The 17,165-nt window shown below is 38.5% G+C and overlaps 2 protein-coding genes and 1 long non-coding RNA gene across 4 annotated transcripts in view; all 3 read left to right on the top strand.

Annotated features, from left to right (window-relative positions):
• The window catches only part of LOC149091568 (uncharacterized), a 161,684-nt gene that overhangs the window by 33,703 nt on the left and 110,816 nt on the right, over window positions 1-17,165 (top strand). The window lies entirely within an intron of this gene.
• The window catches only part of Chmp1 (charged multivesicular body protein 1), a 103,977-nt gene that overhangs the window by 23,138 nt on the left and 63,674 nt on the right, over window positions 1-17,165 (top strand). The gene's annotated exons all lie outside the window — the stretch shown is intronic.
• GNBP2 (Gram-negative bacteria binding protein 2) overlaps window positions 1-17,165 on the top strand; it is a 171,371-nt gene that overhangs the window by 8,656 nt on the left and 145,550 nt on the right. Inside the window, exon 4 of one of the 2 annotated variants that reach the window (XR_016196859.1) lies at window positions 7,994-8,806. Coding sequence is in view for 1 of the 2 variants with exons in the window: in XM_089260495.1 (XP_089116621.1) it covers window positions 7,994-8,451 (458 nt within the window). In the remaining variant the exon portion in view is untranslated. Of the gene's footprint in view, window positions 1-7,993; window positions 9,260-17,165 lie in introns of those variants that run through there. The other variant, XM_089260495.1, reaches the window with a different exon arrangement.

Consider the following 17,165-nt stretch of genomic DNA (forward strand, 5'->3'; position numbering starts at 1 on the left):
AAAAAAATCAAGTCTCTAGCTCTTATATCTTCTGAAATCGACGCGTTCAAACATACGGACAGACGGACGAACGGACGGACAGATATACGGACAGGGCTAAATCGACTCAGCTCGTCGTACTTTGTGGGGTCTGCCACGTCTCCTTCTGCCTGTAACATACATTTTAACAAAACCATTATACCCTGATTTCTCATTTCAATGGGTTCAGAGTATAAAAAGGGAAAAGAGTAATGGACCCAAATGGCTACCTTGAGGTACACCAGACGAAACAAAGATAACTTTAGACATAGCTGTTCTGAACAGGACTCTTTGGGTTCTACCAATTAAATAGGATGTAATCCAAGATACAAGTCTAGGCGAAAATCCTAAGCGTTCAAGCTTAAGAATTAGTATGTGATGATGTACTGAGTCAAATGCTTTACTGAAGTCAGTATAAATAACATCCGTTTGCATTTAAAAAAAAAAACTATCATTGACAAGCGAAAAAAATTCAAGTAAATTAGTGGACGTTGATCGATTTTGAACAAAACCATGTTGAGATGGTTGAATAATCGATTTGCAAAAATGCTGCAAGGCCGATGCTATAATTTTCTCAAATAACTTCGGAATGACAGATAATTTCGTAATGCCTCTATAGTTGGAAACATCAGATCTTCCACCTTTTTTATGAATGATGAAAGATTCTTTCCAAATCGAAGGGAACACAGCAGTATCCAAGGACAAGTTAAACAATTTTAGTAATTGTGACTGAAGAGAAACACTGCACTCTTTAATCACACAACTAGGAATATTATCGACACCGGGAGAGAAAGATAATTTCAACGTCCTAATGGCTGCAGCCAGAGAGGCTGCAGTAACTTTAGGAGTATTTATAGACCCATATTCAGAAAGAGGATATGGATATGAGTTGTTGTAGAGATTAGCAGAAGAATAAGTTGATTGAAAAAAATCAGCAAATAGATCAGAGGACTCCTGGTCATTACAAGTTTTTTCACCACCAAGGACAAATGAGGACGGCAAACCAGAAGATTAACGCTTCAAATTTACAAATGAATAAAATTGCTTGGGATCTCGAGCAAACTGCCGTTTGCAAGAAATATAATAAGATAATTCTCATAACAGCTATAATTTAAAAGATTGAAGTTTGACTTGGCAATGGAATATTTGGACCAGTTAACACTTGAAACAGACTTTTTATAATTTTTAAAACATTTAGTTTTAATGTTTCTCAAGTTCAAAAGAGTCTTGGTAAACCAAGGTGGCTTATTTGAAACTGGCGAAATACGGCAGAGAGAGACACAAACATCCAGAATAGAATTTAAGGTAGAGTAAAAAAACGATGCTGCCAAATTAATATCATTCGACTCATATAAAATAGACCAGTCTGTTGAATTAATTAATTCATTAAGCAAAACAAAATCGCATTTGCGATAACAACGACTTGGTTCAGAAGGCAAAGGAGTATAGTTGAGATGATTATCAACAGCTAATAATACTTCTAAAGTGGGGTGATGTATATCCTCAGGTATACAGAAAGGAGTCGATCTCACGACATTAAAGAGCGAATCGTGATTAGTAAACACCAGATCAAGTGTGCGATTTAGGTGATTAGAAATAGAGTTAATCTGAAACAGAGACAGGTTAAACGATTCATCAAAAAGATAGTGATCAATTGTCGGAATAAAGTAATTTGTATTACAAGTTGCTGACCAAGAAGTGTTGGGAATGTTAAAATCCCCCAACACAAGAAGCAAGTCTTTATCATTCACATGCTCATAAACTTCTTTAATACAATTAATATGTTGAGCATAAACTTGTAAATCAGAAGAGGGAGGGATATAAGAACATGTGATAAACAGTGAGCGCGATGGGAGAGTTAATTTAACCCCTAAAATCTCCGCATCATGAAGGGACGAAAAGGTAAACACATCAGAGAGGATACTGGATTTAACCGCACTCCACCCCCTCTGCGTATTAAACGATCGAGTCTAAAAATAGTGAAATTATTTGAAAGGATTTCACTAGTATGAATATTATTACTTAGCCACGTTTCAGTAAATGCAATAATATCATATTGTACACTAAAACTGTGTAAGAATATACTTTTAAGTTTGGAATTCAAGCCGCGTACATTTTGATAAAGCAGAGACAGATGAGAAGAAGATAGGAAAGAATTTAGTTTTTTGGTACAGTGTTAGATGACGATTGCACCGAAGGTAGATTTACAGAAATAGGAGTAGATCTGTTACGATTTTTAGGTGTAAATTCATGAACAACCACATGAGGTGGCCAGAAGTTTGGATCACATAATTTAATAATTTGGATCATTATAATTTTATATTGTTCATCGACGCTCGTAATGTCTTCTACCTTTCTTTGAGTGTATCGTATTTTATAATTGGAAAACTGAAGTGGGTAGAATTCCTGTATTTCGCCCATTATATGTTCTGGAGTAAATAAGCCGTTCTTAAAAATGTCAATTAATTCGTCTTCGGTAAAGTGGGGTTGTGTTACTGTATGCCTATGGTATGTAGGGAAGGGAATTTCGAATTTATAATCGTGCTTTTCGCCGATTATTATGAATAGCTGATTCTTGAAAACGTTAATAGGTGTTTCTATTGTGGGGATGAGGTTGTGTGATGAACATTCATCACTCATAACTGTGGTTTCTGTACTATTTACTTCGTTTATTGGGTTCCTTGATAAAACGTCTGCTACTACGTTAGTGGTTCCTGGCTTATACTTTAACTCGTAATTGAACTCTTCTAAGTAACTCTTCCAACGTTTTAGTTTTCCGTTGTGATTTTTATTACTTAGAGCAAAGATTATTGGTTGGTGGTCTGTGAATATAATAACTTTGGCAGTTCCATACAAGTATATTCGAAGGTTTTGCAATGCCCAAACTATGGCTAACATTTCCTTTTCGTTTGTTGCATAGTTCTCCTCTGTTTTTGACAATGTTCGTGATACAAAAGCAATGGGTCTGCCTTCTTGTTCAAGGACTGCACCGATTGCGTAATTCGAAGCATCGGTTGTTAGGTGGAATTCTTTAGAGAAGTTAGGGTATTTTAAAATTACGTCATTAGAGCAAAGAGTTTGTTTTATTTTATTGAATGTTTCTATTGCCTTGTTATCTAGCTTTATCTGTACTTTATCTGATGCTTTTGCTGATATACGACCATCTTCACCTCTGAGGTGACTGATCTATTATCGATCTACTATCTTTTTCTGGCTATCGGACATATGATTTGTTCGGACCTTTATACTGTTAACTGCTTGTGCAGGTAATTGTTTGATACGGAATTTATTACTGCCATTTACTATTAGGATATCATTCCTGACATCCATAACAACATTGCGTTGTTTCATTGTATCGTTGCCTAGAATACCATGAAAAGTTTTTAGAGTGGGTAATACGAAAAATCTGATTGGAGTGTTGAGGTTAAAATGATTCAGAAATATATGATGGGTCATGGCTATTTTTCCACCTATAGAATTAGCGAAAAAAGCTTCTTTATTCTTTTTTGCGTTGGGTACTAGGGAAAACTTTATGTAATTCTGTTTGGAAGTTCAGTACCTGTCCATCCCTCGTTTTGCATTGGAAGTAAGGTAACGAGTAACGATTAAGGCTAAAGAATTGGCATCAGACATATCAGCAATTTCTACTTGAATCTGGTTGTCTGCGGTTGCTTCGTTCTCGTACGGTGTTTCGACGATACCTTGCTCCTCTGCAGCAGCATAGTAGGCCTGTTCACTCATACACTGCTCGTATGCCTCGGCATAAGCTTTGGCGGCGTATGCGTTTGCATATGCATTTGCGTAAGCGTTAGCCTCATCATCTACGTTCTGAACCTGGGTTTCCCAATGGGTTTCCTGTCCTAGAAGATAAGGGTCTTTTTCCCAGTAAATTGGTTTATTTGGCCTATTCATATAATTCACATTCCAGGTTCTGGTAGACGAGTCGACTTCCATTTGTTGTGGAGCCGGTTGTGGCTTTGGAGCTATTGCGTTAAGGAACTGTAGTGGTTGTTGGTGTATGGGTCTTGGTATGAAACCTGAATTCTGGGGGTTAAACTTAGGCTTTAGTGGATAATACAGATCCGGATTGAAGTTGGTTCGATTTAAGACATGTGGGTTATTATATCGAAATGAAGATTGAGTAATTCTATTTTTATGATTGTTCTTCGGAGCAAGCGAAGGGGCTCTTATGGGGTTAACGGAATTTCTAATCGACTGGTTCTCAATCAGTCGGCACAAGTGAAGAGCATGTTTAAGGTCGGCTGGCTCTTTGATGGCTAATAACCTTGGTAAGTCTCCGTTGAGACCTCTGATAAATGTATCTAATGCTTTGTCCCTATAAATCTTGGTAATAGCTCTTACTGTTTCTGCAGATGAATCATGGTTGTTTATCTGAATCAATATTAGAGACAGATGATAATAAACGGCTTGGTAAAATTCGTCTATTGATCGCCCATTTCGCCTAAGAGTATAGAGTTGGTATTCCAGTGTCTTAAGATCTCTGCGATCTGCGAAATGATCAGTGAGACATTGGAATATGGCTTTCCAATTTAGTGGGGTATTATATGCTTCTAATACAGCATCGGCTTCGCCAACTACTTTACTTCTTACTACCATTAAGATACCATAGTGCTTTAGTGTTCCCTGTACAGTATCCTGTCTACACTTTTGCGCCATGAAGTGAATTCTGCTCTATTCCCAGAAAAGTCTTTTAAAACTCTTACAACGTCTGGTAACTTGTCTAACTAACGAGTCAACGATTCGTCCCATATGTTCTGGGAGAATCGTCTGATCTTGCTCGGCTGAAACGGTTGTACCTGCGTTAAGTAACTCGTCACCTTTCTCAGACAATATCTTTCGTCAATGGTCACGGACAGATTTAAAGAATTTTTATCGAATCGGAAAATGATACTGGTTTGTTTTCAGAAGATGTTCTTGAAATCTTAATTTATCTTAGTAAATTCCTACGCGATCAACGCAGTGATCTTCCTGGCTATTATTGTATGGCTTTGCGGGCCATACGCTATACCGGACAACTAGATGTCGCTCAGTAGTACAGTTTAGAGTTTTCTTAAAGTGTTAAAGTTCAATATTTCTTGTGTTTTCCTTAATTTCTAGGTGAATTGTTTAATGTTTTTTATTTTTATTTTTTTATTTATTTTTTTTTTTGTTTTTAAATCTTATTTACTATGCTTACAATATAATTTTTAGCATCGTTGACTCCCGCGATGATGGTCCGGATTGCTCCTTTTCGTCAGATTCCAGTATTAGTGGTGTGTCTGTTACTAAAGATCCTGCGACGTACACTGATTACGAGGTAACTTAGGGTGCCAACAATGTTTTTGACCCACGACCGTACCTCGTTTACGTAGTTAGAGTCACTCTTTCACGAACACGGTGTAGCTGCGGATTAGGTACTATTACGGATCGTTCGAATGCTCCCGTTAGCTACGGATTAGGTACTAACGTTTCGATAGTTGCGGATTAGGCACTAAGGATTTTCGTCGCGTTCCTAGCAGCTATATTTCGTTATAGGTGCTCTCGCGAACAATAGTTGATACTATGTTTTTCGACGCGTAAACTTTCTAAGATAACAATCGCGGGTCCCTGCTCGGGCGCCAATTAAATACGCGAAAGCGGTTTTTGGATTAAAAAACATTTGATTAGAACTAAACTTAAGAATAATTATACAAGAACTATTTATATGAAGGCTGCCGCTGCTGCTATTGGCGTCGCTGCCGCCGTGGTCACTGCTGTTGCTGCTGATAGGTGTCTTGTGACACGATGGCTCTCACGGTGGTGCTGATCGGTGCGCTGACTCGGCGCTCGTGGCGGAAATGCACACGTTGACCAGAATGTGTTTTGGCCAAGTGCATTGATCTTATTATTATTGTTGACGATAGGCTCCCACGGTTGCGATTGCGTTGCTGTTGTATTCTGCTGGCAAAGCGCACGTGTCAAAAGTGCATGCACTGGAGCCGTGATATAATTGGGCCGGTGCAATGCCCTTTTGTAGGGTCTGTCGTTAACTTATATGTACATACATGCGTATGTATGTATGTGAGTACTTCACAAGATCGACCAAATGCAAATGTTGGGCTTTAAAATTGCTTCAGGCAGCAAGAGCTTCGCACACAGGCATACAAATACTCGTAATACATTTAGCAAGGTAGAGTGTGTGCGGACACGCTCGTCGCGAAAGCATTTTTATTATGAGCCCCAACGCTTTCATACCCTTTTCGCAAATAACGAAACTGCAAATATTTGGTACGAGCTTGGCAAACGGTTTGATAAGTTCGGTATACTCTTCACACAGAAGGCTGCTGCTTGTGCTCACATGCATACACACATATACACATTTGAGAGAGCAAAGAGCATCGAGAGAGAGAGAGAGAGAGAGAGCAACGGAAACATTGAGCATAGAAGGATCTTTTGGTCAACCAACAGGGATGCCAACCCTCCGTCTTTTCACGTAGATCTCCGTATTTTAAAGGAGATCTACGTGCCTACGTGTGATGAGACTAAAACTACGTACTTTTATAAAATATTGAAAAATACCCTAAAAACTAAAAATTTTTTAATTAAAAAAGCTGATATGGTTTATATTGGGTTAGCAGCACTAAATTCCATTTTTGATATGTTTACGAAAACTTAGAGCCTTCTGACAAACACCTACAATATTTTAATCAAAACATGTATAAAGTTTTGTTGTAAAACGTACATTAATTAATATGTATAATTTGAACAATGTAATTTGCTTTCTAAAACGGCAAATGAAATTAATAACAACGAGGTGTTATACAGTTAGTGTAAAAATGTAAAGGTTTATTTATTTTTAGGAATTTTATCAAAATTGTGCTGCGGAAAAACACGTAGATTTTGGAGCCTGGCTAAGTAATTCTCAAATTTTGACTTGGCATCCCTGCCAACCATCGACCATCTCTCCCTAAAAGTGAAGAGTCGAGCAAATACGAAGTTCTCTGGGAGGTTACTCTCGAAAATAAGTGTGCAAAACGCTTTACACTACGTGTCCGGTCTATGTGCTCTCTGGTTAGTGGGACAAGTATGCTTTATTTTTTCGATAAATCATCCGATAACTTTTTATCGAGAATAATCAAAAAATTGATTTGGTTTTTTTCAGCCTCTTTTGAACACTCATAGACGTGGAAACTTCAGATTTACTGTGTATATACATATGATTAATACAAACATTTGGTAATTTACAGATTTTGGCTACCTCTGCCCCTTCCCTACCCCTCTGCCCACAATTTGTAAAAGACACATTTCAAGTACTAGAGATTTGTGCTTTGGAATGTACACACGTTAGAACATTATGATTACGTTCTAATAGTTTTATTAAGATTGTACGTCTAGAAATTATTCAACAAATAAATTCTCATAATATTGTCCACACTGCAGCGCAGCCCAAGCGCAGTCGCTGCTTACTGCGCAGTTAGCAGAGCGCGGGCGCGTGAGGGTGGATGCATGTGAATGTATGTGTGCGTGCATAAAAGAAGTGCAGAATGATAAGCATATCAGCTTGGAGGGTTCAGGGTATCTCCTAGTCGAGCAGTCTCGACTAGAACCTTATTACTTGTTTTATTTTTATTATTATTTTATTTTTATTTTTTTTAAATTCACATGCTTTCTCCGGGGAATATAATAATAAGCTGTTCTATGCTGTAAGCAACTAATTGGTCTAGACTGATCTCGTGAAGAGAGCGTGAAGGCTGTTCTGTGATCCGTTATTTGTATGTTATCCATATGCATGTATTATATACAGTTTTATTGTGGCGGCATATTTTCAATTTTCGCTCTGTTCTTCCATCTGAAAGTATAGTAATTCTAAAAGTTTGCACATTGTTAATACTAAAAATTGTAATTTCGGATGATCAAATATTATTCGCATTATCTATATCTGCTTTATATTGTTTTATTTAAATACAAAAGTCTTATAAAAAAATCATATTTTTAGGGATTGCTTATGCTCGAGGAAATGAATTTTTGCGCAGCTCTCAGCAAGATGATATATCGGGTCACCGCCTATATGGTGGCATTATCATTTGGCAAGAAGGAGATGCCATAGAAATTTTAAAGAATCGACTTGATAAAAAGCACTATGGTGACGATTTTCATAATTATACAATGATCTGGCAACGAGACAAGCTAACACTTTTGGTCGACGATGATATTTATGGCGAGATTTACGATGGCTTGCCATTTTTTAATGAGAAATGTTTCATCATTTTTGGCGTTACAGTTGGTGGATTTCTAAATTTCAAAGACAGCATACTATTGGACGACGTAAAGCCGTACAAAAATAAACAACCGCGGGCCGCTCTTTCGTTTTGGGAAAAACGCGATACTTGGGCATCTACATGGACAAATAACAGTGCGATGATTGTAGATTATGTGCGTGTTTATGCAAATTAGACGCCTTTACCTACAAATAACCGTCTCTACCAAGCAATTGAGTCTGACCACACAAAAGGAGACAGTGCCCGACCTATAATAGTAAGCAGCGGTATTTTAATACCTGCAATATATTATCGCCGAATCTGCGTCAACTTGACAGCTATATATAAATTAGTAATTAATGCATCTGCTTTATCGTTAAACATAAACATTTGTTTGATCAAAATTCCAGCAATTTGTAAGTGTAAATATTTATTTTATTCGCACGTACCTTGGAAATTTGATTGTTTAATAACTTTATTTATCAATGGACTATCTTCATGAAACTTTCAGATTATGTTTATAACATGAATATGCATGCATATGCCAAAAGGTTACGGGGCGGATATAAGTGTGGGGGGTAAATTTTAACAAAAATCGAAATTGTATAAAATACAGCTTAATTAATATATATATGTTTAAAACCTGAAGACTCTAGCCACTAATCAAGGAGCACATAGACCGGACACTTAGTGTAAAGCGTTTTGCACACTTTTTCAACTTCGTATTTGCTCGGCTCCTCACTTTTAGGTTCAGGCTACGAAAATATATAAACTCGATATGCACGCGCTATGTACGTTTTTATAATGTATGATAAAGCGTCACGCTTTTTATTTTGGAAATCGCAATGGTAAAACTTAAATAGATTCACTGCTGCAGCGCCATCTAGCAGAACTAAACGAAACTAACTGCTGATGTGACTTTAAGAATGTGCAAGAATAACCAAACTAATAAAAACATACATATAGTATGGCTAAAATTCCAATTTCGATTTATATAAAAATATTGTAAGGTTACTTTTAAGCCGGGGTGATGGACTCAGTCTAACCAGGGCCAGAACTCACAAGAAAATTTGTAAGTAACTGCGGGACGCGTTGGCGGAGAGATGGGGAAAGGGGGGGGGAGGGGTATTGGTTAGAGGTTAGGTGTCCACGTGGCATAACCTCGTCGATCGTGTCCACGCATCTTCACGCGGGAGGGCGACAGCAATCGAGTTGCGCAACTTGGCGTACTCAAGATTGCCGGGATCGCAGTTATGCGAAAATCGAGTTGCGCAGCTTGGCGTACTCAAGATTGCCGGGATCGCCGTTATGCGGGAACGTGACTCGGTACATTCAAGCTACTCGTTAATTGTTAGGTTTGTTACTAGCAGCCAGCACACAGATGTTAAATTCTGTTTCTTGATCCCATTTATTGTTGCAAACTTACTCCGATAGTTACAAGATTCCACTTCGCTGACAATTCCGCGCTTACTCTTAGCCTATCTTATCTTCGCCTCTGCGCGAACACTCGCTATCAAGAACCCGTCTTTCGCTTTCAAGCGCCGAAAACTAGCTAACCCTCTCTCCGCAGCTTTTGCTGCTCTTTTCTGCAAAAGCTCTTCGCAGCGTCCGTAATGCAACCTCACCGCAGCGAGCTTTAGAGCTGCATGGTTGCATTGCTGATCGCACCCGCCCAACATTCAAATTAATGTTACCCTCTCAAAAGCTAGTTGCTATACCGCTTTATGATTATGCTTAATGACTATGCTTACTACTAGCACATAGACCGGACACGTAGTGTAAAGTGTTTTGCACACTTATTTTCGTATTTGCTCGGCTCATCACTTTTAGGGGTCGGACTACAAAAATATGCGAGAGCACAATCATCGACCGAGATGGTCGATGGTTGAACAAAAGATCCCTCTACGCTCTCTCTCTCTCTCTCGATGCTCTTTGCTCTCTCAAATGTGTATATGTGTGTATGCATGTGAGCACAAGCAGCAGCCTTCTGTGTGAAGAGTATACCGAACTTATCAAACCGTTTGCCAAGCTCGTACCAAATATTTGCAGTTTCGTTATTTGCGAAAAGGGTATGAAAGCGTTGGGGCTCATAATAAAAATGCTTTCGCGACGAGCGTGTCCGCACACACTCTACCTTGCTAAATGTATTACGAGTATTTGTATGCCTGTGTGCGAAGCTCTTGCTGCCTGAAGCAATTTTAAAGCCCAACATTTGCATTTGGTCGATCTTGTGAAGTACTCACATACATACATACGCATGTATGTACATATAAGTTAACGACAGACCCTACAAAAGGGCATTGCACCGGCCCAATTATATCACGGCTCCAGTGCATGCACTTTTGACACGTGCGCTTTGCCAGCAGAATACAACAGCAACGCAATCGCAACCGTGGGAGCCTATCGTCAACAATAATAATAAGATCAATGCACTTGGCCAAAACACATTCTGGTCAACGTGTGCATTTCCGCCACGAGCGCCGAGTCAGCGCACCGATCAGCACCACCGTGAGAGCCATCGTGTCACAAGACACCTATCAGCAGCAACAGCAGTGACCACGGCGGCAGCGACGCCAATAGCAGCAGCGGCAGCCTTCATATAAATAGTTCTTGTATAATTATTCTTAAGTTTAGTTCTAATCAAATGTTTTTTAATCCAAAAACCGCTTTCGCGTATTTAATTGGCGCCCGAGCAGGGACCCGCGATTGTTATCTTAGAAAGTTTACGCGTCGAAAAACATAGTATCAACTATTGTTCGCGAGAGCACCTATAACGAAATATAGCTGCTAGGAACGCGACGAAAATCCTTAGTGCCTAATCCGCAACTATCGAAACGTTAGTACCTAATCCGTAGCTAACGGGAGCATTCGAACGATCCGTAATAGTACCTAATCCGCAGCTACACCGTGTTCGTGAAAGAGTGACTCTAACTACGTAAACGAGGTACGGTCGTGGGTCAAAAACATTGTTGGCACCCTAAGTTACCTCGTAATCAGTGTACGTCGCAGGATCTTTAGTAACAGACACACCACTAATACTGGAATCTGACGAAAAGGAGCAATCCGGACCATCATCGCGGGAGTCAACGATGCTAAAAATTATATTGTAAGCATAGTAAATAAGATTTAAAAAAAAAAAAAAAAAAATAAATAAAAAAATAAAAATAAAAAACATTAAACAATTCACCTAGAAATTAAGGAAAACACAAGAAATATTGAACTTTAACACTTTAAGAAAACTCTAAACTGTACTACTGAGCGACATCTAGTTGCCCGGTATAGCGTATGGCCCGCAAAGCCATACAATAATAGCCAGGAAGATCACTGCGTTGATCGCGTAGGAATTTACTAAGATAAATTAAGATTTCAAGAACATCTTCTGAAAACAAACCAGTATCATTTTCCGATTCGATAAAAATTCTTTAAATCTGTCCGTGACCATTGACGAAAGATATTGTCTGAGAAAGGTGACGAGTTACTTAACGCAGGTACAACCGTTTCAGCCGAGCAAGATCAGACGATTCTCCCAGAACATATGGGACGAATCGTTGACTCGTTAGTTAGACAAGTTACCAGACGTTGTAAGAGTTTTAAAAGACTTTTCTGGGAATAGAGCAGAATTCACTTCATGGCGCAAAAGTGTAGACAGGATACTGTACAGGGAACACTAAAGCACTATGGTATCTTAATGGTAGTAAGAAGTAAAGTAGTTGGCGAAGCCGATGCTGTATTAGAAGCATATAATACCCCACTAAATTGGAAAGCCATATTCCAATGTCTCACTGATCATTTCGCAGATCGCAGAGATCTTAAGACACTGGAATACCAACTCTATATTCTTAGGCGAAATGGGCGATCAATAGACGAATTTTACCAAGCCGTTTATTATCATCTGTCTCTAATATTGATTCAGATAAACAACCATGATTCATCTGCAGAAACAGTAAGAGCTATTACCAAGATTTATAGGGACAAAGCATTAGATACATTTATCAGAGGTCTCAACGGAGACTTACCAAGGTTATTAGCCATCAAAGAGCCAGCCGACCTTAAACATGCTCTTCACTTGTGCCGACTGATTGAGAACCAGTCGATTAGAAATTCCGTTAACCCCATAAGAGCCCCTTCGCTTGCTCCGAAGTACAATCATAAAAATAGAATTACTCAATCTTCATTTCGATATAATAACCCACATGTCTTAAATCGAACCAACTTCAATCCGGATCTGTATTATCCACTAAAGCCTAAGTTTAACCCCCAGAATTCAGGTTTCATACCAAGACCCATACACCAACAACCACTACAGTTCCTTAACGCAATAGCTCCAAAGCCACAACCGGCTCCACAACAAATGGAAGTCGACTCGTCTACCAGAACCTGGAATGTGAATTATATGAATAGGCCAAATAAACCAATTTACTGGGAAAAAGACGCTTATCTTCTAGGACAGAAAACCCATTGGGAAACCCAGGTTCAGAACGTAGATGATGAGGCTAACGCTTACGCAAATGCTTATGCAAACGCATACGCCGCCAAAGCTTATGCCGAGGCATACGAGCAGTGTATGAGTGAACAGGCCTACTATGCTGCTGCAGAGGAGCAAGGTATCGTCGAAACACCGTACGAGAACGAAGCAACCGCAGACAACCAGATTCAAGTAGAAATTGCTGATATGTCTGATGCCAATTCTTTAGCCTTAATCGTTACTCGTTACCTTACTTCCAATGCAAAACGAGGGATGGACAGGTACTGAACTTCCAAACAGAATTACATAAAGTTTTCCCTAGTACCCAACGCAAAAAAGAATAAAGAAGCTTTTTTCGCTAATTCTATAGGTGGAAAAATAGCCATGACCCATCATATATTTCTGAATCATTTTAACCTCAACACTCCAATCAGATTTTTCGTATTACCCACTCTAAAAATTTTTCATGGTATTCTAGGCAACGATACAATGAAACAACGCAATGTTGGGGGTGGATATAGTGGTGGGGGGTAAATTTTGACAAAAACCAAAATTGTATTAAATGGGAAATCAGGGTATAATGGTTTTGTTGAAATGTATGTAACAGGCAGAAGGAGGCGTGGCAGACCCCACAAAGTATATATATTCTTGATCAGGGCGACGAGCTGAGTCGATTTAGCCCTGTCCGTCTGTCTGTCCGTCCGTCTGTCCGTATGTTTGAGAGCGTCGATTTCAGAAGATACAGGAGCTAGAGACTTCAACTTATTTTTAAAATGTCCGTATATATCGCGCGCATATCGAGTTTATCACTAAAAAACGTTAACTCATTCCGATACTTTTTTATCGATAAAAAAACCTTATCGAAGATCACTTAAAAAATTATATCTCCTACATCTTTCAAGCTAGAGTCTCCAAATGTACCAAAATGTATATTAAGATGCATTTTATACAATTTCGGTTTTTCTTAAAATTTACCCCTCACCCCTAAATCCACCCCTTCACCCACATCTTTGTAAAAGTCGTATATCAAATACTAGAGACTTGTGCTTCGGTATACACATACATTTAAACATCATGATTACGTTCTGAAAGTTTCATTACGATGGTACTTCTAGAAATGAAATTATTCAACAAATAAATTCTCCTAATATTGCCAACACTGCAGCGCAACCCAAGCGCAATCGCCTGTATATGCGTGTGTGTGTGCGTGTGTTTGTTTGTATGTGTATGTGTGTGCGTGTATTTGTTTTTAGCGGGTATGTGTGTTCTAATGATTATTGAAATATCAGTTGCTTGTAGGGTTCAGGGGATCTTGTAGTCGAGCAGTCTCGACTAGAGCTTTCTTACTTGTTCTATACTAATTCTTGTTTATTGTATTTTTATTTTTTTTTATTTTAAGAGTTATTTATTATTTTATCGTGTTAGATATAGTTAATAAATCTACATTTAATATTTTTTTTTATAAGTTTTCTTACTAACACTCTCCTTTTATAGCATCATTAGTTTCACTGACCATATTTGGCTGTGAGACGTGGGCATAGCTGACCGGACTGGCAAATAAAATACCCCCATCGGCTCGGTGTTACTATTGATATTATATCCTGTACTTTGTTTAGTCTTTTTTTTAAATTTAATTTGACTCTCGTTTTTGTCAATAGCTTTGAGAAATAAATAAATAACACAAGAGCATAGACGAGCACACAGAAATGCATCAGAAAATAAAGCCCAAGTTCTAGACAAATTTTTCTTCCCACAACTACACAAAAAGGTTAAAGAAATTACAAAATCATGCTTAACATGCAGAGAGTCAAAATATGATAGACACCCTCCACATCCCGCAATTCAAGTGACACCAATTCCCAAATTTTCAGGCGAAATCATTCATATAGATATTTATATAACAGAAAATAAGACTATTTTAACTAGCATCGATAAATTCTCAAAATACGTTCATGTCAAGATTCTAAAGATCTGCAGAGGATATCAGAATCCCATTAAGAAAAATCCTAATTGCATTCGGCATGCCCAGAACTGTAGTAATCGATAACGAGCGAGCTTTCAATTCAGCCTCTATAAAGTTCTTGCTGCAAGATCAACTAGGTATCGAGGTTTATACTACCCCTCCCTATAACTCAACAAGTAACGGACAAATAGAGAGATTTCACATCACCCTATCAGAGATAATGACTTGCCTAAGACAAGACAATAAAGATATGACTTTCACAGATACACTTTTTAAAGCAGTAAAGGAATATAACGCCTCCTACCATTAAGTTACTAAAAGAAAACCAATAGAGATATATTTCGGCACGACAGTTCAGGATGACCCAGAAAAACAGAAGAGAAAGAAAAAGGAAAATAATATCCAACAAACTACTAGATAAATAACAAGTTAGAAAGCTGTAGTCGAGACTGCTCGACTACGAGATCCCCTGAACCCTACAAGCAACTGATATTTCAATAATAATTAACACACACACACACACACACACACACATGCATACATACAAATACACGCACACACACACGCAAACAAACAAACACACGCACGCACATACACATACAAACAAACACACGCGCACACACACACTCACATATACAGACGATTGCGCTTGGGTTGCGCTGCAGTGGTGGCAATATTATGAGAACTTATTTGTTGAATAATTTCATTTCTAGACGTACGATCGTAATGAAACTTTCAGAACGTAATCATAATGATTAAATGTATGTGTATACCGAAGCACAAGTCTCTAGTATTTGATATACGACTTTTACAAAGATGAGGGTGAGGGGGTGGATTTAGGGGTGGGGGTAAATTATAAGAAAAACCGAAATTGTATAAAATGCATCTTAATATACATTTTAAATTTGGAGACTCTAGCTTGAAAGATGTAGGAGATATAATTTTTTAAGTGGAGATTTAATTTGTTATCGAAGATATAAGGTTTTTTATCGATAAAAAAGTATCGGAATGAGTTATCGCTTTTTAGTGATAAACTCGATATGCGCGCCGTATATACGGACATTTAAAAAAAAGTTGAAGTCTCTAGCTCTTAGATCTTCTGAAATCGACGCGCTCAAACATACGGACAGACGGACGGACAGACAGACGGACAGGGCTAAATCGACTCAGCTCGTCGCCCTGATCAAGAATATATATAGCTCGTCGTGCTGATCAAGAATATATCTACTTTGTGGGGTCTGCGATGGTTCCTTCTGCCTGGTACATACTTTTCACAAAAATATTATACCCTGATTTCCCATTTTCAATGGGTTCAGGGTATAAAAAGTAAATAGCCACATAGAACAGAAAACAAAAATATGTTTTTTTTTTTAATCCTACTAAAAATATATTTCTTCTAGTTCGCAAGGGCGACAAGAGTGGGCGTGGTCGCACTGATTCAAAATTTGGATACAAATTGTTAGTGCCATAAAAAAAAAGTTAGAACGTTGCAGTCGGGCGTCACCGACTCCAGAATACTCATTCACATCAAAATTTACTAGCTGAGTTAGCTCTAATACTGTGGAAAATTCAGTTTTTCTCTATTTGCCACGCCCCTACTGGGCGTAGACACTTTGGCCAGCTCATGGAACAAGCTAACCGTAACATAGCTGGATGCTTATGCTCCAAAAATGAAAAACTTACAGGGTATTTTTTGATATGACACACATAGACTTACAGCTTTGGGAGATACAGTTTTATCCGATTTGCCACGCTTCCAATGGGCGGAGATATACCCGCCATAGTTGGTGATCTTGGGTGGTCGACGCGGATCTACATATCAAATTTCAGCTTTCTAGCTTTTTAACTTACATAATTTCTGGCATATAGGAGAATGCATTTTCCGATTCGCCACGCCCCTAGTGGGCGGATCCGAAAAATTTTATTCGTAGATATTCACAAGTATGTGTTCCAAATTTCAGTCTCTAGCTTCAATAGCGCCGAAATAGACTGCGTTCATACGGACAGACGGACGGACATTACACATAACCAATATACTCATTTCACTTTCGTAAGCGAGCATAAAAAGTAGTATCTGATTAAGCGCAGTGGACAAAATGGGATGCAATTTTCGATCCCATGCACCTGTTCATATATGTATGTACATACATTTACAGGTGCATGCAAGTAAAAAAATTTATAAAATGTGCAAGTGAAAGTGCACTTGTGCTCACATGCATACATGTATACATATTTTATAGAACAAAGAGCATCGAAAGAGAGAGCGCAGAGCGCATGTGCCCAGTGGCTCGTCGACCTGAATGACCCAGTGTCGAAGCTGGATGAGGTTGGTCGAAATAAAGCATTACATACGAGAAAGAAAGAATGCATTCCATGAGATTTTTTTCAGCGCAGTTGTATTGTACAAAATAAAAACTACCACTTATACGAAAGAATCGAGCTTTTGTCAATATTGCACCAATTTTTGCAGTGTTGGTTGCGA

This window comes from Drosophila navojoa, chromosome 4 (genome assembly GCF_054131105.1).
Source record: "Drosophila navojoa isolate 15081-1374.11 chromosome 4, UAZ_NAV_1.0, whole genome shotgun sequence".
Lineage (NCBI taxonomy): Eukaryota > Metazoa > Arthropoda > Insecta > Diptera > Drosophilidae > Drosophila > Drosophila navojoa.